At 32.2% G+C, this 21,093-nt stretch overlaps 3 protein-coding genes across 13 annotated transcripts; all 3 read right to left on the bottom strand.

Moving 5' to 3' along the window:
* Positions 1 to 3,335: 3,335 nt before the first annotated feature.
* Positions 3,336 to 5,732, bottom strand: LOC107418698 (loganic acid O-methyltransferase-like). Of its 3 annotated transcripts, none has more exons than XM_048473807.2 (4): positions 5,514 to 5,647; positions 5,284 to 5,347; positions 4,371 to 5,027; positions 3,336 to 3,804 (listed from the first exon to the last, which is right to left on the bottom strand). In XM_048473807.2, exons 1-4 carry the CDS (start codon positions 5,558 to 5,560, stop codon positions 3,454 to 3,456), a joined length of 1,119 nt encoding a protein of 372 aa, XP_048329764.1. In that variant the 5' UTR covers positions 5,561 to 5,647; the 3' UTR covers positions 3,336 to 3,453. The 3 variants fall into 3 exon arrangements, with proteins under 3 accessions (XP_048329764.1, XP_048329765.1, XP_015882884.2); XM_048473808.2 differs by having other exon boundaries at positions 5,284 to 5,382; positions 5,514 to 5,630; XM_016027398.4 differs by lacking the exon at positions 5,284 to 5,347 and having other exon boundaries at positions 5,514 to 5,732.
* LOC107418708 (loganic acid O-methyltransferase) lies at positions 5,514 to 9,052 on the bottom strand. Its single transcript, XM_048473813.2, has 3 exons — positions 8,490 to 9,052; positions 7,132 to 7,791; positions 5,514 to 6,860 (listed from the first exon to the last, which is right to left on the bottom strand). The coding sequence occupies exons 1-3, from the start codon at positions 8,559 to 8,561 to the stop codon at positions 6,537 to 6,539; spliced, it is 1,056 nt and encodes a 351-aa protein (XP_048329770.1). The 5' UTR covers positions 8,562 to 9,052; the 3' UTR covers positions 5,514 to 6,536.
* Positions 9,053 to 10,555: 1,503 nt separating this feature from the next.
* LOC107418688 (uncharacterized) lies at positions 10,556 to 20,172 on the bottom strand. Of its 9 annotated transcripts, none has more exons than XM_048473580.2 (19): positions 19,969 to 20,172; positions 18,678 to 18,719; positions 18,437 to 18,511; positions 16,844 to 16,900; positions 16,630 to 16,725; positions 16,298 to 16,409; positions 15,818 to 15,863; positions 15,608 to 15,679; positions 15,120 to 15,182; positions 14,814 to 14,968; positions 14,665 to 14,729; positions 13,890 to 14,040; positions 13,353 to 13,458; positions 13,133 to 13,268; positions 12,696 to 12,760; positions 12,437 to 12,601; positions 12,010 to 12,082; positions 11,866 to 11,933; positions 10,556 to 10,933 (listed from the first exon to the last, which is right to left on the bottom strand). In XM_048473580.2, exons 1-18 carry the CDS (start codon positions 19,970 to 19,972, stop codon positions 11,893 to 11,895), a joined length of 1,524 nt encoding a protein of 507 aa, XP_048329537.1. In that variant the 5' UTR covers positions 19,973 to 20,172; the 3' UTR covers positions 10,556 to 10,933; positions 11,866 to 11,892. The 9 variants fall into 9 exon arrangements, with proteins under 9 accessions (XP_048329537.1, XP_048329535.1, XP_048329538.1 ...); XM_048473578.2 differs by having other exon boundaries at positions 16,844 to 16,906; positions 19,969 to 20,171; XM_048473581.2 differs by having other exon boundaries at positions 18,437 to 18,508; positions 19,969 to 20,171.
* Positions 20,173 to 21,093: the final 921 nt, after the last annotated feature.

The following is a 21,093-nucleotide window of genomic DNA, read 5'->3' as shown; positions in this document are numbered from 1 at the left end:
ATTTGAGGTTGGAAGAAACATGTCTGGAATGGGAATTTTCTTTTTTTTTTTTTTTATACGGTAGCTATACTACTTATTATATATATATATATATAATATTTTCTTTTGCAATTTTCCAAGCTCCTTTTGTCATCTAGCTAGAGTCATAGTTTGATTATGCTTTCAGTCAAAAAGGAGTTGCACGAATCAAACTTTTTTGATTTATCAATTGACTTTTATTCGCATGGTCTGGGAAAAAATATTAAAAAAAAAAGGCCCATTCAACGAAGCATTTTAATAGTCTTTAATGCTCATCTTTGATAATTTTGAACATGAGACAATATTTAAGTATTAAAAAAAATTAGACCAGAATCCATAATTGACAAGTACTACTACTGAGAGGCAAAACTTAGAGGATTTCTTAAAAAAGCAAAGTGCAAAAGTCAAAAAGGACTGGCCAATTATTCAATACTGACAAATCAGGATGCTTCTTTTTTTTCCATAGAGTAATGATTCGGAGATGCTTAAGAATGAAGGGACTACAAAAGGCAGCAAAATACTTGGGACTCCCTCTGTTTTTAAGGAAAAAATAAGAACATGGATTTTGAAGATTTAAAAAACAAGCTGGAAATGAGGTTTCAAGGCTGACTCAAACAGGAGAAAATCTTGGATGTATCCGTGATACCAGCTTACTTGATACTATTTCGAATGATTTGCTGACATGTGTTAAAAATAACTACAACATAAATTAAATCATCATTTAAAGCATTAAAAATGGAGAGAGAAATTGTAAATATTGAAATATTAAAAATGGAGAGAGAGAGGATATAAATATTGAAGCATTATAATATTATATTTTAACACATGTCAACAAATCATTCAAAATGGTACCGATGCACCCAAAATTTTCTTATGAAATAGGGAAAGCCACACTAATAAAGCATGCAGCATCTTCAATGTCTGTGTATTCAATGTCTATCTTTCTTATGCTAAAAGGCCGGTGAGAGAATATTGAGAAACTGGCTAGAGCTTTTATGTGGAGGAATGATCCTAATATTTCGACAGGCTTCAGGCTTCATTCCAATGTCTTGGAAAATTATCTGCTAAAATTATCTGCCAATCGAAATTAAATGGTTGTCTTGGCTTTAAGAACCTGTGGAGTTTCAACAAAACCTTAGTTGCAAAGTTAGGGTGGAGCTTGACTACGGAAGAAAACAAAATATAGGTCCAAGCATTGAAGTCCAAATACTTTTCGTTTTCTGCCTTCATGAGATGCAAATAGAAAAATGGATGTCCCTGGCAGTGGAATGGCATTCTTAAAACAAGATTTTTGTTAGCTAAAGGTCTTTGCTATAGAGTTGTGAAGGGAGATTCCATAAACATTTAGGAAGACCCATAGATTCCCAACAATCCAAGGAACCAGCCCCCCTCCATTATGGGCATGCTTAGTTCATTGAAGGAGAGCAATGGCGAATGGAACTGGAATTACATTAACAGCCTCTTTGATTAACAAACGGTGGAAAATATCAATGGAATGTTCTGGACAAAACTTTTTCACAAAGATAAATTATTGTGGATGGGTTCTAAATCAGAGCATTTTTCTGTGAAGTCGGCTTATAAGCTACAAGAAGGAGGAAGCTTGAGAGGTGAAAAGTGGTGGAAGACTTTATGGAGTAGTAAAGTATATGAGAGATCAAAGTTCTTCCTTTGGAAACTTGCCAATCACGCTTTATCGGTGTTATCAAACCTAGAAGCCAAAGGAATTAATGTTGAAAACAATCAGTGTGCTCACGGATGTCAGTGCTGCAAAGATGAAACACATGTTTTTTCCCAATGTGAAATAGCCAAAAGAGTCTGGTTTGCATGCCCGTGGAGTGTGAGGTGGGAAAACACTAGGTGTAATAACCTCAATTCCTATCTCAAATGCCTGGTGGAGCCAGAAGGAATTTTACCAGTTCACTATGAAGATAAGGATAATTTTTTCCACCTTAAGTGCTTTAATTCTAGAGTAGCTGTGGTGGGAGCATAACCAAACTCTTCATAAGGATTTCGTTGCTACTCCAATTTATGGTGAATGCGGTAACTACCAGATACAAAGAACTCCTAGAAGCCTCCAAGACAGATGATGAGACAAGCCCCTTGGATGGGCCAGAGCCAAACATGCACTCTTGGAAGCATCCTCCGACCGAAGTGATTAAAGTTAATACTGATGCAGCAATGACAGAAGGTGGTTGCTTCCTGGTGATGGTAGCGTGAAATGAAAAGGGGGGAACCATACATATCCAAACTTTCAGGTCAGAGATATCTATGCCTGAAGTGGCAGAAGCTGAAGCTATTAGGAGAGCTATCCAAGTCGGCTCGTCCTTCGGGTGAAGAAATATTTGCGTGGAAACAGATGCTTTAATAGTTTGCCATGCCATCAGTAAGAGAGACACAACATGTTTGCACTGGGAAAGTATCGTTGTGAACATTTTATCTTTCACTCCTAATTTTGAATTAATTTCTTTTGTTTGGGCCCCCAGAAAGGCAAACAAATTAGCCCATATTGTGGGAAAATAGGCAGCTAAACAATCTTTTAGTGGCCCAGTTGACCCTTACTGATTACCATCCTCTTGTAGTGTACGTGAGACTCGGGATAGTATACCTTTGGATACTACGAATTTCTTGTATCTTGCTTTTGGTTTCAATGAAATCCCAATATTAGAAAAAATAAAAAATAAAAAATAAAAATGGGATTAGGATACATAGAAGTGCAATAAGTGCCGTTATAGATTGAAAGATAGAAGCGCAATAGTGTCGTTATAAATTGAAAGATAGTTCTTCAAAAAAGGGTTTAAATATAAAATTAGGGATTGTGATTTAGTCAGATGAAAAGTTCAGGACCAGCACCATCTGTAGTAGAACTCAACAGAGGACAACCTGCAACTTTCTGGGATAGCGAACAAAAAAAGTGTTCAATGATTTCACTTCCAAAATGATTGCTGGTTAGGATTTCTAACCCAGCTCTGCACCCTTTATCACTAGAAGGATCACTACCACCAGGAATTGCTCTTCCAATTTAACAGTTTCAAAACACCCTTTTTTTCTGTATTAATTTCCTCAGCTCCTTTGGTGATGGACTGTACATGGGCAAGTTGAAGGTGTCAATTTTGTCTTGGCTTACTAATCCCTTAAAAGTTCTAATCAATAACATTACTAATTTAGTTACCAAGGAATTTGATATATAAAATTTCAAACAGAAACTAAAGCAAAGCTATAATATGCATATTCTGATTGAAACTAATATATATGTACATCGGCAAGTTAATATGCATCAGGCATGCTTTGCTTGGCAGGAAACCATCTTCAAATGAATATAGCAAACATAAACACACATTCTATCTATATATAAAGGAAAGGTTGTGTTTCCAATACGGTTATGTTTACAGGATCCTCAAATTTAGCCAACACATTATAAATCCTTCATATGAAAGACTAATAAGCTTTGCGTTTAAGCACAGCAAATAAGGTAACTCCCTGTTCAGCTGATTTAACCATGGCGGGGATTAATATCTCATCGGCTTTCTTAGCATACAACTCAAAGAGTTCATCTATGATATCACCTCCAAAATGCTTCTTAATTAACCCCTCCATCCCAGCTCTCAGGTAAGTTGCTATTTGATGCCCATTTGGGCCAATTCCATTTACAAAATCTGTTCTAGGCAATATTTCCGTTCTTTCTATGCTGAAACCTTCATTTCTTTCCACAACAGCTTTAAATTCTTGGGGAGTCGTGATATATAATGGAAGGTTAAAGGAATCCACTTTCTCCTCACTAACTCTTCCCTGCATATATATATATATATATATATATAAGCCATGATTATATTTAAATGATATTACAAGTGTATTAAAAAAAAAAAAAAAAAAACAAACAAACAAACAAAACAACAAAAAACCCACTTCCATAGGTTTGTATGCGCTTCACATTGAAGGTCCACACATGAAAGGAGAATATTAAATTAAGTAAAAAGTTTATTTTCTACAAATTCTAGCTTTCAGCAAAAGTGGTAATATCGTATCATGAGCCTAATTACAGTTTGTTGCACTGAGAAATTAAAACACAGTGGCACATAACTCACATGCTCCTAAATAGTACTAAGCTCCAAATTCCGTTACCATTTCAATGACCATATTAAACCTCCATTTTTTAAAAATCCAAGCTTGTAGGATAGGCTTTTTATATACTTTAGTAGCCCTTTTTTTGACATGGATATCAAGTAAGGCATACAAGTTTAAACTTAAAGGAAGTGAATTTTTATATGCTTTTAATAAATGACAATAATTTCATAAAAAAGACTATTGAAATTAAAGCAATAACGATGTCATATATCATTTTTTTTCTTTTTTACCTTTTTTGCAAGGTCCATGAGAGAATATCCAAAAAGGTCTAAACACAAATTTGATGCAGATTGAGAAGGATGAATTCCATTGGGGTTGAAAGGTAAAATGAGTAGCATTAGCCCGTCATGCACAATCTCATGTGCCCTGGCTTGAAGGAATTTCTCCATGTCCTTTTCATATTGAGCTTTATAAGCCTGAATCACTTGGTCACCAGAACTTGCATAGTGAACTTTTCCTTTATTCCAAGCAGGAGAGTCCTTGTCCACTATCTCTTTCGGCACTCTAGAAAGCCATTGCAGGGCAGTGGAAGAATGAACAATGTGAAGAGAAGCCTCGGGAAATAGGCGACCGTAGAAAGAGCCCGGCGAGCCTGCAGCATAGTATTGTTTGTCCTGAGGGAGGGATGCGAAGAGCAAGTTGAAATCATTAGAGACATGGTCATTGAAAAAGACTTGGAATTCTGGGATTTTGGAATTTAGGCCTCGGCTTTGGTATTTGTTTTTCACAGCTTCGATTATGTTTTCCACTGCTGCAAATGTATTTGGACCAACAGAGCAACCCAAATCTGCAATCCCAAATGTTTTTGAAGAATTAAGAACACCAATGTCAAGCTTTTCTAAAATTGCCTCTTTTGCTACTTCTTTGGAAACATCTATGATTCTTCTCTGCCAAATACAAATAAAAAAAAAAATTAAAAAAAAAAAAAAAAAAAAAAAAAAAAAAAAACACATGTGATTGCTCGAACAATAGCACTTTCTGGTTTTACAATTTGATTTGTTCTGTCTTTTGGAACCATCAAATTGTTAGTAATTTTCTTTATCTATTTTTTTTATTTTGTCCATGTTGTTGGAAACTTTGATTTCATTTTGTTGGAAACTTGAAGAGGGAAGGAAATACTGAGAATATTGGGAATATATTTACCTTATACAGAGTCATCAAATTTATAATTGCCTCTGGTTTTTCGTTTATTTTGGATACAAAGAATCTATCATTCAAAACATGCATCTAAATATCAATTTTCTGCATAGAAATAACTATCATTCAAAACATGCATCTAAATATCAATTTTCTGCATAGAAATAACATATTTCCTTTTGGGTTATGTTTGGTTTTCAATCTATTAAGGATTTGGCGTATTCTATAAGAATTACCTGGGGAGTGGAGTTCTTGGCGTAGCTATGGAGGCCATCTCCGCCATTCATTGGATATGCTTCAGAGATTTCCATGCTTTTATTTCCTTCACTATTCTCTCTCTCTCTCTCTCTCTACCCCCAAAATGATCGACTATGCAACTATAGTTACTAGTAAATACTTCTTGATTCACCTATATATATTTATATATTTTATAACAAGGGGTTTGGAAGAAATATGTCCAGATTGAGAATCTTATTTTAATTGACCATATTACAATATGGTAGCTATAGTACTTATCATATCAATATCTTAGATATTTACTTTTTTTTTAATAAATATCTTAGATATTTACTTTTGCAATATTCCAAGCTCCTTTTGACATGAAGGTTCATAGTTAGGTGGTACTTAGTCAAAAAGGGGCTGCACCAATCAAAGTTAGATCTATCAACTTATAATTTTATTGGAAAAAGAAACATTCAACAAAGCATTTTTCTTAATTTTTAATGCTGATCGTTGATAATTTTGAACATGAAAGATAATGTTGAGGTATTAAAAAATTTTAGCTATGACCACAATCCATAAGTGACAACAAGAACTATTGAGATACAGAAAACCTATTTAGATTTCTTAGAAAACCAGAGTGCAAATTATTTATCTGTGAATTACTTACTGATGGAGGAGTCCAAACAAAATGACAAATCAATGGCACAACGAAACATAAAATCACAAAATAAGCAATTTTTTTTTTTTTTTTTTTTTGGGTAAACCACAAAATAAGCAGTTGAATCTGCCCATCGAAACATCAATATCACTTCTCACAACTCCACAACAACTATTACCAATATGTAACATCATTGTTTATTACAGGACACATATATATAGATAACGACTCACATAACATCATAACTGAAATTGACCAATATATCATCATCATATAAGGAAACCATCATTCTTTTTAAAATATGAGACATGGCAATATAATAGGTGTCAAACCATCATTCTTTTGTGCACATTATTAAACCGAAAGATGAACTATAATATCAGAGATTGCGTTTTAATAAGATGAAAAGTCCGGGACCAACACCATCGATAGCAGAATTCAATGGAGGACGACCTTCAACTTTCTTTGCGTAGCGATCAAAAAATTGTTCAATGATTTCACTTCCAAAATGATTGCTGATTAGGGTTTCTAACCCAGCTCTGCACCCTTCAGCACTAGGCAAAGGAACACTGCCTCCAGGTTGCTCATCCAATTTAACGATTTCAAAACATCCATTTTTCTGTATTAATTTCCTCAGCTCCTCTGGTGATGGACTGTACATGGGCAAGTTGAAGGTGTCGATTTTGTCTTTGCTTATTAATCCCTTCAAAGATATAAGCAATAACATTTCTAGTTTTTAAGTTACCAAGGAATTTGATACATAAAATTCCAAAACAATAAACTAATGCAAAGCTATATATATATATATATATATGCATATTTTCATTGAAACTAACACAAAATATATTGGTTTTATTTCATATTTCAAACAAAAATGCCAAGGTGATTTTAGTTGTAATGAGTTCAAAAGTGTTAATTTTCATCTAAAGTTTTACACTGCATGAAATAAAATACAAAGTGCTTAATTTACTAACCTCATTAGCCATATCTACAAGACAAGATTCGAATGGTTCGAAAATCGGGCCAAGTGATGAATTTGCAGGTAATGTAGCATCAGGACGTCCTGGTATGAGAAGCGCCATTAACCCACCTGGAGTTAGCTCTTGTGCTCGAGCATCAAGAAAGCAGAGTAAATCCTCAGAGTACTGACCAAAATAAGCCTGACCAACTTCATCAGCAGCATTAGTATAAAATATCTTTCCTTTATTGAAAGCCGGCAAGTTTGAATCCCTTAGCTCTTGGGGTGCCTTTGAAAGCCACTGAAGAGCATAAGAGGAGTAAACAAAACTAAGAGAAGCTTTTGGAAACAATCTTCCATGGAAAGAACCCGGAACTCCGGCTGCAAAATATTTGCCATCTTTTGGAAGATTTGCAAAGAGAATATTGAAATCGTTTGAGACATGGTCACTGAAATAGACTTGGAAATCAGGGATTTGAGATTGGTTTTTGGTTTGGAATGCTTGTGATACAGCTTCAATTATGTTTTGGACTGCAATGAATGTGTTTGGTCCGGTAGAACAGCCTAAATCGGCAATTGTGAAAGTATTTGAAATGGGACACAGTTCTTTTTCAATGTCAAGGTTTTCAACTATGGCAGAGACCAGCATTTCCCTGGCATTTTCGGCTGCTTCTCTCTGAAGCATTAATCAAAGAAAATATAATTACTGCAAGTATATATAGCATATTATCAAACTCTCTTTTTTCTTTTTTCTTTTTTGGTGGCGACGAAATTTTCATACCCTCCTGGTAAAAATTTGTGTCTATAATCCTATTAGGGACAAAACTTTGAAATTTGGTCTCTAAAAAGATGAACGAAAATTTCCCATCAAATTTTCAAGAATAGGCACAACCAAAAAAATGTTGTGGCTAAAAACGTACATAATATTTAGCCACAATAAGTCTCATTAAAGTATCAAAAATATTTAGCCACATCCATATCATGTATTTTTTTAAGTTAAAAGCATTTTTAACTATAATAATTTTTGCAGTAAAAATTAATCATTGCGGTTGAATACTAATAGCCAAAAGTAATTTTAGCCACAAGAATTCATCGTGCCAAAAACCATGGTTTTTTTTTTTTTTTTTTTTTAACTTTTGTAGCGTGGAGTGGTAAATTAAAGTCAGTTTTTTTTTTTATAGAAAAACCTATTATATTGAAGAAGGTTGTGATTCTTGATTAATTCTTTGCAAGAAATTTTTTTCAAAAACATTACGCAGAAAAGTAACAATTAATTAATAAGCCAATGCATGCACTGAAAAGTAAAAAACTAATTTACAGAAAATATATAAGAGGTGAGAAGCAAACTGCGAATTATAGTTCTGAATAATGTACCTGTAGATTTGAATTTTTAGAATAACTATAAGGGCCATCTCCTCCAATCATGGGAAATGATTCTGCAGCCATTTTTTTTTTTTTTTCTTTTGTTTCTGTTTTTCTCTCTTTTTTTTTTTTTTTTTTTTTTTTGTTTTTTTGTCCTCTTTTTTCAAACCCAGGAAAAGGTTTGTTTTAATCCCAATTTTATATAGTGGTGGAAAAACAAGAAATGTGTAGTAGATTTCCTTTACGTTTATTTCATAGCTGCCTGCTAATTTTCTTTGTATAGTAGCCTCATGAATGTGATCATGATCAACAACAAGAGCTCTGTAACCATTTCCTTAATAACAATTTTTAGTTGATTGATTTTCCTTAATGTATTTTCAACAATATTCCTATAATTTCGTCCAAAAACAAGACATTATTCTAATAAGGCATTGACATAAATTGTGGCCAACCATGTTCTTAGCAAACATGGAAAAACAAAAACGTTTAAAATTCACCTTCTATAATTTGTGAAATTACGTACCCTAATTCTGTTGAAACATAAAGGTGCATAAATAGTATAGCTTTTAACCCTTTTAACTAGGTCCGGTAAATTAGGGTCCGTTTGATAATGATTTCTAAAACAATTTTTTTGAATTAAAAAAAACATAAAAATGGTAAATTGGTTTTGTAAAATGAAAATGGTAAAATCGTGTTTAAAATGAAGAATATTATATATCCATATATATATATATATATATATGAAAAGGTTTAAATCAAAATAATCCAACTTTTTAAAATTCGCATATTAAATTTAATTTTTTTTGAATGTGTCACATATATTAAACATGGTATATATTTGTATAAGATAAACGCTTTTTAATTTAAAATGATAAATATTATCTATAACCTCATAATATGTCTATTTTCAAAATTTTTTACATATATGGTAAATTTGTCTATATCTTAAATCTTATATTTAGATCTAATAAAATCTCACATAACACGATAACAATACACAAACATGTATGATAATTTACATATTTGAGTTGACAATACCATATCAAATCCATAATAATGTCATGCAATAGGATCCAATAAACTAACGAATTTTAACAGATGAAATCCAATAAACTTATTAGAGTTTAATTATGCAAGTTTTATAATATTATAATTACGCCAACAATTGTCAACTCACGTTGGCCGCATTTGTTATTTTGCAGAACCAAAGAAAATGCTTTATTTGTTCGCATAATTAATTTTTTGTGGAAAATGTAAGTTAAATAATTAAATTGTTAGAACTAATCCTTGAACCAAGAACATGACTAACTTTAAATAATTAAATTGTTACAAGTAATATAATCCCTTAAATTAAGAACATGATAATTTTCTTTCTTCTTTTTCTCCTTTTTTTTCTTTTTTCTTTTTTTCTCTAAAAAAAACATAACGATCAAACAAATTCTAAAATTATTATAAATTGTGATATAAGACCCACATAATCTAACTATCATTAAGAAATTTCTAAGCAAAAAAATCTATCTTTAACAAAAGTTTGTCTAATATTTTCCTCACATAAAGTCCCCTATTTGGTCCAAATGAAAGTGATGAATCATCGAACATAAAAAATAATAAAAACATAATTTGAATTTAATATGAAACTAGGATTGATAATGTTATTGAGAAGGAAAACAAGTCCTACAAAACTCTTTAGTAGAAAAACAAAATGCAGTGTCATAAAGAGAAGTCATACATATATAGGAAATTTTAACATATAATTTCACCATTTTGCTATTCACAAAAAAGAGAAAATTGAAAATGCATAAATTTTTTCAGTTCTACTTCTAAAGAATATATTTATAATTAGTATATTTACTTTTTCTTGGCTTTGCCGACGAGCCCTTTCTGCAACAACATTATTTACCGTTTGATCCTAATAAAACTCTTAATTGTCCCAAAAAATAAAAGAAAAAAGTGATATACGTTAGATTGTGAACATTGAGCACCGGAACATGCATCTCCACTTGCTTCTGGGTTAGCCATGGTAGATTCACCCGAATTCCTAGTGTTTCTAAAATAACACTAATATCTGAAAATTGATGTCTCATAAATCTCTATATTTTTCATTTTCTTTTTCTCCAAATACAACTGTGGCTAGGACAAAATAAAAATGAGCTATCACTCTACTTCAAAAATAGAGTGATGGAAAACCATAAAGAGCATAATACAGTGTAGTATGTAAGAATGATAATGGGTGATAAGGCCAAACCCACACCTAAATTGCCAATAAAAGCAATCTTTGCCCATCAAAAGCCCCATAATATACCGTAACCAGCAACACTTAATGACCTCATCACTCTACAAGCTATGTAAAGAAACTACCAGAATCGGTACATCTCTAAAGAGTTGCAGACTACGTTGTATAATTTGGACACCTTTTGACGCCGCCACTAGGAATCTGTGTCTTGCTAACTCTTTGCCTGCCAAAATATTATCATCCTAATCAAGACACCATAAAGAAATTGACACAAATTTCATATTGAAATTACAAACTACTTATTACAAGTACTACCACACAGAAATTTGCTAGTGGCCCAATTTAAATCAATATCATATCCACAAAAAGAACTTAAGTCAAATGCCGCATCTCAAGAAGAGGTATATGCTGCCCTGCCCAAAAAGAGTCAGCCTGCTTGCATTGGACTTGGCATTTTGTAATCAAGCTGCCTTCAAGCCTTGCTTATCGCAGACCAGCTCATTTTTTGAAATTTAATATATATATATATATATATATGTATGTATTTATATATATATATTTTTCATGTTTTTGATGGAATTCAAAAAGGTTTAACAACGTTATACATATATTTATATATATATATATGCTTGAATAGATCTTGTATGAAAGCTAAGATCATATTGTAGAAAAGCATTTGCAATATACCTTTGTCTACAAAGCCAAGCCCATATACAATTTTATATTGTACTTTAGACAAGGAGATGCAGGTTTAAACGAAAATATGAGACAAGGAAAAAGTGGTATCCTCCTGCTTTCTTTCTTTTTCTTTTTTCTTTTTTTTTTTTCTTTTTTTTCTCTTTTTTTAAGATTCAATCTTTTAATATGAAGATATGTGGCTTGGTTGACTAGACTAAATTGGTTAAACAGAAAATCATAAGCAGGAAAAAATCCAAATCGGAATAACCAGTTTAGATGTTTCGATGGCAATATAAAATCTAATTTAAAGAACTGTGGCAAGTTCTTTTAAACAAAGTATAGATGGTGCCAGGGTTAAAAAAGCCGAAGATAGAAAACTAAATAAAAAAGCTAGAACTCAAAAATAATTTGAAAAGTAGAGAAAAGAGTAGCTTCCTCTAATTTTGCCTGAAGAAAGATGATACAAAAAGTTATTACCTCTCATGTCAAAATTGTTTAAGAATCTCAAGCAAGATCAGTGACTTTCCCAACTGCAACTGTTTTTCCTGTAACATATAGGAGTCTACTTGAGAAGGATTATACCACAAAAATCAACAAAATAATCAAGGAAGAGCTTTTTACCTTCAGTACGAAGCGTAAACCTTCCAAGCTGCGCAAACTCTGAGAACTTCTCAATACATATCATATTATTCACCTGTGAAATACATTATGTAATGTAAGTATGAACAATAATTGGGAAAAACAACTGTTTTACTTCATGAATTATTTCCTGTTTTCCTGATCAAAGAGCTTCGCTATGTGAGTAATTCTTACAGTTTTTTATTCTTAGCTGCCACAAATGCCAGGAGAGAAAATTCCAGTTTGGGATATAATTCAAAATGCCTACAAAATATCTTACTCTTCAAAATAACTTGCAACACTCTCATTATTTTAAAATGGATTCTTTTTTTATACAATTTGTGTACCCATGACACTAAAAAGTTAAAAAAGAAAAAAAAAAATCTATGAACACACATGATAAGATGGCAAATAGGAAATAAAGTTTAACCTGAATCCGGCATACAACAACAGCACCATTCTTCACAAAGAGAATTTTCTTTTTCATTGGTCTCCTTGTCCTTGGATCAATCTGCTGTAACAGCTCAACAATCTCACACTCTTCAACAACAGCATGAATGTGCAAGACAGCCTTATAGCCAGCTGTAAAGATTGCCTAAATAACAAAGGGGAAAAAAAAAAAATCAGTCTTCAGTAACTTAAGATAAACTGCCAACCCAACTGAGAACAAACATTGTTCATTTGCTTACATTATCCAGCAATTCAAGGATCTGCAGCTGGGCAAGAAACTCAGTAACAGCAGGTATTGGTTTTGCTACATGAAGAGAAGCAAGGTTAACACCACAAAGATAATTAAAAAATAAAAATAAAAAAAAAATAAAGAAAAAACACATAAATATAGTAATAAACACAGAGATCATGGTACATCAAGACCAGGTCAGCAATATAAAATTAGCAGTAATTGACCAATGAACTTATTCATTTGTGTTCCAAATTCAAGGACAATTAAAGGGTATGGATGGGTGAAGTGAGAGAAATGGATAGAGAGATGGTTTCTAACACCTAATGATACTCTTTTACATGGATAAAAAAGACTTTAGATGTCTTTCACTTTAAATCTAATTTTGATGAGTTACAAGAGGTATATTAGAAATTAAGAAATGAGACCACAAAAATAAAATCTTACCAACACTTGATAAAACAAAACCCGAGATTATATCCTCTTCCTCAATTCCTGATAACCTAACTCGTAGATTTTCTCCAGGTCCTGCACGTCTGACCTTATCTTCATCACAGTATACAGCAACAACTTTCACTTGAGCCTGCAGATTGATAAGGTCCATTATATATACATATATATCATAAAGGAAAGGAAGAAAAAGAAAATGAAAGTAAAGAAAGAACACCTTATTTGGCATCACCAACAGTGAATCACCTTCACAAATGCTACCGGACTCTACTTTGCCCATAACAACAGTTCCCATGTCTTTAAATTTGTCTATAATAGGCATCCTGTAGGTCAATTCAACGACAATAGGTCAATAAGGCAAAGCAAGATATTCTTGTGTAAAAGAAAAAAGAATTATATCATCCATAATGGCTAAACTATAATGAATTTTCAAAAGGTTACCATCCAAGGATTCATATACCCAGTCAAGTCCCTTAACAGTAAACACATGTATAGATTTATATCTAGAAGTGACTAAGAGAGAATAATCACAACTACTATTTAGGGAAAATAAACAATCTCAAGCATAAATCAAAAAACTACAGAAATATTTTGAAACAAAAAAACTCAGCCAAAAACTCAGGTTCACCACCCAAACCACTTCAGTCAATTGTATGAAATGCCAAATTCATAAAAATAAAAAAAATAAAAAATAAAAATGATACACACACACACACATATATGTGTGTGTATATATATATATATATATATATACCTGAATGGACCGTTTGGATCTCGTGGAGTAATTTCAATGGAGTCAAGGGCTTCAAAGAGGCAGGGACCAGTCCACCATGGACATGATTTATTATCAACTCTAGTTTTCATGTTTGTACCCAGCAGGCCAGATATTGGCAGGAACTGGACATCTATTACAAAAGAATAATTAACCAAACAGCATGTTACCCAATAATTATAATGCTCAGAATCTAAAATAACAGCAATCACAAACACAAAAATAACAGCAATCTACCTTAATGTCAATTATATACCTCAAAATAGATCAAACTGAATTGGACACAGAGAATTTAAGCTACCATCCAAACAAACCAATTAAATTGACCTTATATGGGAAACAGCACCAAAATACTATTATATTCTATGGTCATATGCCCAGCACCACTTCATCATAAAGTTTACCATTCTGAAGGCACATAAACACCATGTAAGATGTCATAAAAAACTTCTTATCTAACCATTGAAACTGTTAACCTCAACAGTTACCAGAAAGGCAAAAAGCTTGCAATTACCATATATACTTCAAGAATCTAATGAAATTAACTAGTTGATCTCTATTGATTTGTACCCACCACATAAATATCATAGCTTTTGGCATTCAACAAGTTTGTTAAGTAGACAGGATCAATCAACAACCCATCAAGAGCAATAAAAATGATGAAAAGGATATAACATGCGTCATGCCTCAGTAACCAAAATGCCCAACACCAAAAATTGAATTTCTTTAAAACCATCACAAACAATCCACTCTTTACCTTTTTTCACATTGTAGCCGGATGACTTCAGAAATGGTATCATCTTTGACTCAATTTCATCGTACCTGCAAAGTCATACCAGTGTCAGAAAGGCACAAGGCAACACATAAACATAAGACACATAAAGGGAAATGAGAGAGGGAAAGCACCTTTCTTTAGACCAATTCACTGTAGGATCATCCATTTTATTCACGACAACAAGCAGCTTAGAGACACCCAAAGTTTTTGCAAGCTGGACATGTTCACGGGTCTGTCCACCTCTCTCATACCCAGTTTCAAATTCTCCTTTTCGAGCAGAAATAACCTATTTGGTAAGAGGGAAAGCATATCGAGAAAGCAATAAGTTTCAAAAATGAGGGATTTTGCAGGAATGTAGAGACAGCTTTAATTTCATTCAAGTAAACTTAATACAACAATAACAACAGAAAAATAACTAAATGAAAAATAGAACTTACAAGTACTCCAATATCAGCTTGAGATGCACCACTAATCATATTTGGGACATAACTCTTGTGACCCTATAAACACAATTCAAAAGAATTAGGTACATGCATCCAAATACAAAGAGGATACAAACAACTATTCCTAACAGCTCGATGGTATTATTAGGTATACTCTCAAAGCAAAATAAAAACTTAACAAACATTAAAGCCCTTTGGTATTTTCACAACAAGAATTAAGCATCCAATATGAATGATTAAAACTACCAATTTGGACTACAAATCATCAACCTAGAATGAATAGCTCTAAGCCACTGACAAAAACCATTCCTATGTTACAAAATTGCAGCAAAAACATATTAACTATTTAACCACTCCAGGCTACTAACCAAATTCATATAAAGCACATAATATTATCTACAGTCTAATTGTATAACTATAACTGACTGTCAGAAATTATAGATTTCATAATGAACAGTCAAAGATTATTGAAATACACTCACTGGTGCATCCAAAATTGTAAATCTAGTTGTCTCTGTTTCAAAATGTGCTCGTCCAACTTCAACTGTTTTTCCCTGCATTTACATTACAGGTTTAATTTATTCAATCTTCAGCATTAAAAATCATTTAAAAGTAGTTCACAAATTTAATTGAAACTAAAAATGATGTCCCATTATTTTCCCATTATTCTTAGCATATTATTTGAATTATACCTTAACCCTCTCCTCTTCATTGGTGTCCATAATATATGCCATATACCTGTCACATACAAATTATGTGATACCAGAAAAGTAGAGATATGAAACAAAACAACAACCATATATGATGGTCAATTACATTCATATTACAAACTTTTGGACAAAAACAATCATATCATATGGCAAGCATTGCACGAAAAACTTGTCATCAACAAAGAAATGATCATAAAATAATTAAATGCGTGAATGTTCATTTACAAGTCAGACCATTTTAAATGATTCTGCATGAGACTCTTTTGAAGACAACCTAATTATCGATGCCAATAAGATTAAAACACTAAAAAAATCACCATTTAAAAAAATGAAATGGAAAAGAAACCAAAAAAAAAAACAAAAAACAAAAAAAAGGGTCAAAAATCCTCTAGAAATAATATGTTCGCTGCGCATGTTCTGAAAAAAATAATTAAAAAAAAAGTTACTTCAGAAAATACTCACCAGCTTTCCCTACTTTTATCCTTTGCTTCTTTTTCATATTTTTGGATTGTTCGGTCATCAACCTGTCCACTAAGGAAAAGTATCTGGCCTCCAGTGGTGGACTTACCAGCATCTGCAAGAAACCAATACATTTTATTATTTAAACATCGATGGAGAAAACAAATGACAGGTAAATATTGATCAGGCAAAGCTCCTAACAAAACAAAATAAGAAAAGAAAAGACTGTAACCAAAAAAACAAATGAAATATGAGTAAAAAGGAACATTCATTCCTAAGGAAAAAACAGCCTAAGATATGAAACCAAAGAAAACCTTAAACAGTGCAACACTTACCCACATGACCAATGAATACAACATTCAAGTGTCTCTTCCTATCTAATTCCATCTCCTCTAGATCATCCTCTAGGGGAGGAATATCTTTCTCTTTCACTGAAAAAAGAAAAGCCAACAAGTAAATAAGGATTTTACATGGCGACCTGTTAAAAGCAGCAGAATGTAGAACACAAATTATAACAAGAAAACAGACAAAAAGATGCATTCACACTACCTTTTTGATCAACTTGGGCTGACCCAGTGGAATGTGTTTCAACCTTCTCCTTTGAATCTGAAACTGTCAAAAAAAAAGAGGCTCAATTTGATGTTATTTGTTAAAACCACACATCAATAAGGAGCAGATGTCACAGACATCCAAATTTGTTTATAGAACTCAGGAAAATTTGTAAATTGTGCATATAATAAATAAAGTATATAGCAATCTACCATCAAAATACATTTTTCTTTATCCTTCTCTCTTTTTATCTTAAATAAAAGAATATTTTTTTTGCCCAAAGCATTAAAAACATGGGAAAAGTCCAATAGCAAAATTCGCACATTGTGCATTTCAGTGATAAAGTTATAATATAAGGCAATCTACTATCAAGAGACATTTTTCTTTATCCTTCTCTTTTTTTATTTTATATAAAAGAAGACTTTGTTTTTTTTTTTAACCTAAAGTATTAAAAATATAGGAAAAGTCCAATAGCAAAATCTCATATAAATTATCAGAGTATGTAAGTATCTGCACTATTGATCTATCTGTATTTCTACTAGACATGCAGTTTCTCCTACAGTGATAAAGTTTGACAAGCTAATTCCACAAAATAGAGGTATGAGAGTGTTAAACACAAAAAAAACATACAAAGATACATAAAATATCTATATCCCCAAAAAAGGGACAAGGAGATGACGAAACTTAATTGAGCAACACCAAGTGAGGTATAAAAAAGGGGCAAGGAGGTGACGAAACTTAATTGAGCAACACCAAGTGAGGTACAAAGTGAATGCTAAACAAAAATAAATGTTTTGGCTATTCGGTAGACACAGGAGAGCTCTGTGGTATACTTTTAAGCATGGTTTGAGCATGACTTCTTAAAAGCAGAAGAAGCAAAAAGTTCTACGACATTTATACTTGTTTGCCACAATTCTGACTAGCACCTTTATGATGGTGAAGAAGCTGAAAAGAGCTTTTTGCAAAAATAATAAATTTCTAGCTTATACAAAAAGGCAAAATAAACTACTTATGAAGGAAGAGAAAATTAGGTTTAAACAGTTACACCAAATTGTCAATGTTACTTCTTTAATTTAAAATCCTTTAACTAATTCCGACAAGGCTAACTCCCCCTATATCAAACTCCTAAATGCCCCAATTAGAATGAGGCAAGCCAGGAAAAACGAAATAGGTATTGAAGGAGCATCTCCTGAGGATCAATACCTACTTGCCCAATAAAGTGATATGAGCTATACAAAACAAACAACACTGAAACTTGTATAATTCATCACACACCATTACCAAATGTACTATCCTATAATAGTTAAAAGACTTGTCCAATAAGAAAAAGTACAAAACCAATATCATTATCGAGTTCAATGTCAGAATTGTTGGCATTATTACATAAACAAAGCAATCTAAATCCCAAATAAGAAGCATATTTGCAGTTTCACCATTCTTACAATTTTCATACTCCATGGAATTTAAAAACTTAAGTTTATAGATTAAGCATGTAAGAAATTAGTAAAGCACAAGACATCATGCAATCCCAATGCAGCAGACAAATACAAGAATTAAGGGAACTCAAATTTCATGGTACCACCAAGTACCAACCTTCCTCCATTTCATCAGATCTCTCAACTTCTTCATGCTTAGCCTCTTCTGGATTAACAACACCATTGTCTTCTGCTAAAATTCCAAAGAACACCAGCACAGACATAAAATTAAGCAAACATCACACCGTATTTCAAAACAAAAAGAAAAGGAATTAAGAAGCAAGAAATGTATATTCACACAAAAAACAAAAAAAAAAGTTTATATGTTTTTCTTGTCAGAACACTTCTTTTGCAAGTACCTGCCGGCTCAAGCTGTAATGATCGAATCTCCTCTTCAATATCTACCATTTAAGAAACTTAAATAAGTTATTTCTATCAACTCCAAAAATTCACCAACAACTTCAACACTGACTTTTAAGTAATTTGGTTACCAAGAAGAGGCAAGTAAGAGTTTTAGATTGTAGGTTATTCAATTTACATCATCCATAAAAGCGGAAAACTTATGAAAAGAAAGCACCACGCACGATTGGTATCACAAGCATACAAAAACGCAAATACAAAAGTATGCACTGAATTCATTTATTTCCTCTGCTTAACCACAATTCAAACTTAAACCGAATAATGCTTCCATTGCTCATGAAAAACTTCATATAAGAAAAACCTCCACCAACCCAAGCTAACAAAAACTCTTTCTGTAACACTAGCGATACAACTTCATATGTATTTCCCACCGTAAATTATCTCTCTGATTAGAAACAGAACTCTAAAGAAGGTAATTAAAAGTATACCTTTCAAATTTATTAAAATGAAGGAAATGAAACATAATGCCCATAAAGAAGACAAGTATCTACAAAGAAACATCCCCTAAAGACCAAAAGGTATTATTAAAAAAATAAAAAAAATTTAAAAAAAAAACTTAAGAAAAAAATAAAATAAAAAAAATGATCTACTGCTCTACATCATAAGCCCATAAAGAAGACAAGCGTCAAACTCTATCCTACAAAGAAACAATCCCTTTAAAGACAAGAAAATGGCCTCCTCCTCCATGAGCAAACAATTAAAAAAAAAAAAAGAGACACAAAATAACTTTTAAGGGCAATTGCACAGCACAGGTTCAGAATATGAGGATTACAGAGCATGAATTAGATATCAAAAATAAAATACAAGATATAGAAACAGAATTGATAGCAACTCCAACATAGTTTTTTTACTTGCATTCATTAATTATGTCAAATTCGGTCACAAACCAAACGAAAGAAAAAACAAACAGATAAACCCCAATAATTAAAATTAACCCCAAAAAAATAATCAAATTCGGTAACAAATATCTCAAAAACCAAAAAAAAAAAAAAAAGAACAAAATTCATATCAGAAATGAAATGATCATCGATTGGACTAAATCAAAACGAGCAGATCTATAGCAAAGCTGTAACACAAAATCAATGCAAGCAAAAACACAGAAAACAAAATGGAAGTTAAAATAAAAAAATATAAATATACTAAGTTTCCATCGGAATAAAAGTGAAAAAGAAACGGGGGAAAAAAAAAAAAAAAAAAGAAAGGGCGAAATAGAAAATCGGTTAGACTTACCCATGTACAGGGTTTTTCCTCTTGTGGATTACGAGCAAAAAGCTAGGGTTTCTGTGAGACTAGTAGATAGAAGAGAGAGAGAGAGAGAGAGAGAGAGAGAGAGAGAGAGAGAAGCAACAAGACAGAATGAGAAAATAGACGAGAAAGAAAGAGGGAGAAGAGCTTCTTTGGCTTTACGTGGAGAGCACAAAACTGTAAGCGTACCGCGTGCAAATCACTAGTTCTTTTTGCTAATTTGCTCTCCACGACTTCTAGTCCACCTGCTAAACCGCCTTTACCGTTTGGGCCTTTTTGGGCCTCCATTTTTTTCAGATTTAATCCTATGGCCCAAGTTTTATTTTGTTTGCCCCCAAATAGAAAACATCATACACACTTGGGAATTATTTGGTCTTTTTTTTTAATTATTCTTTATATATATATATATATATTGTTTCGTATTTTCAAAAAATGCGTTCAAACAAAATAATGGTCTTTCACTGTTTTATGAAAATAAAAAGTTGTTTAGTAAAGAGAAATATTTTATTACTAAAGCCTAGCCTCCCAGTGAATCTCCAACTCCTTTTATATTGTTTGCTAATTATTTAAGTAGGAAGGTATGATAACAACTACATATAAATATATGATTTATTAGAATTTAATGTGAATCATTTTATATTTGAGAATTTAATCTGGAATCTAATTAAAATATAAAATATTAAAATACAATTAATCTTTATAGTAATTTGAACAACTTGATTTTTGCGGTTACTACAATTTGAAAGCATATATGGCTTGGATTGAGAGGGGGAAAACTCATGTTTTCCAGCAACATGGTAGGTGATATTGCCACAAATTTACAGCAGCTAATTAGACACTAGAAATGCAATAATTTTGCTGGGAAATTATGTTCAATCTTAGAAACATGTTGCAATTGCCTTTAAATAGTTACAAATTACCCGGCAAATATATATATATATATATAAAGAAAACAAAAGGTTCCGAATCATACACATTGTCATAGCATTTTAGATTATCGGTAGTATAAATTGCTCCAATTATACATACACAAAATTTATTGTAATCAAATTTATATGAATGTATATATATATATATATGTATGAGATTTTCCTTGTTGAAATCGGATTT

This window comes from Ziziphus jujuba, chromosome 2 (genome assembly GCF_031755915.1).
Source record: "Ziziphus jujuba cultivar Dongzao chromosome 2, ASM3175591v1".
NCBI classification, from domain to species: domain Eukaryota; kingdom Viridiplantae; phylum Streptophyta; class Magnoliopsida; order Rosales; family Rhamnaceae; genus Ziziphus; species Ziziphus jujuba.
Note: the sequence above shows the minus strand (reverse complement) of the source record. Positions and strands in the feature narration are given on the sequence as shown.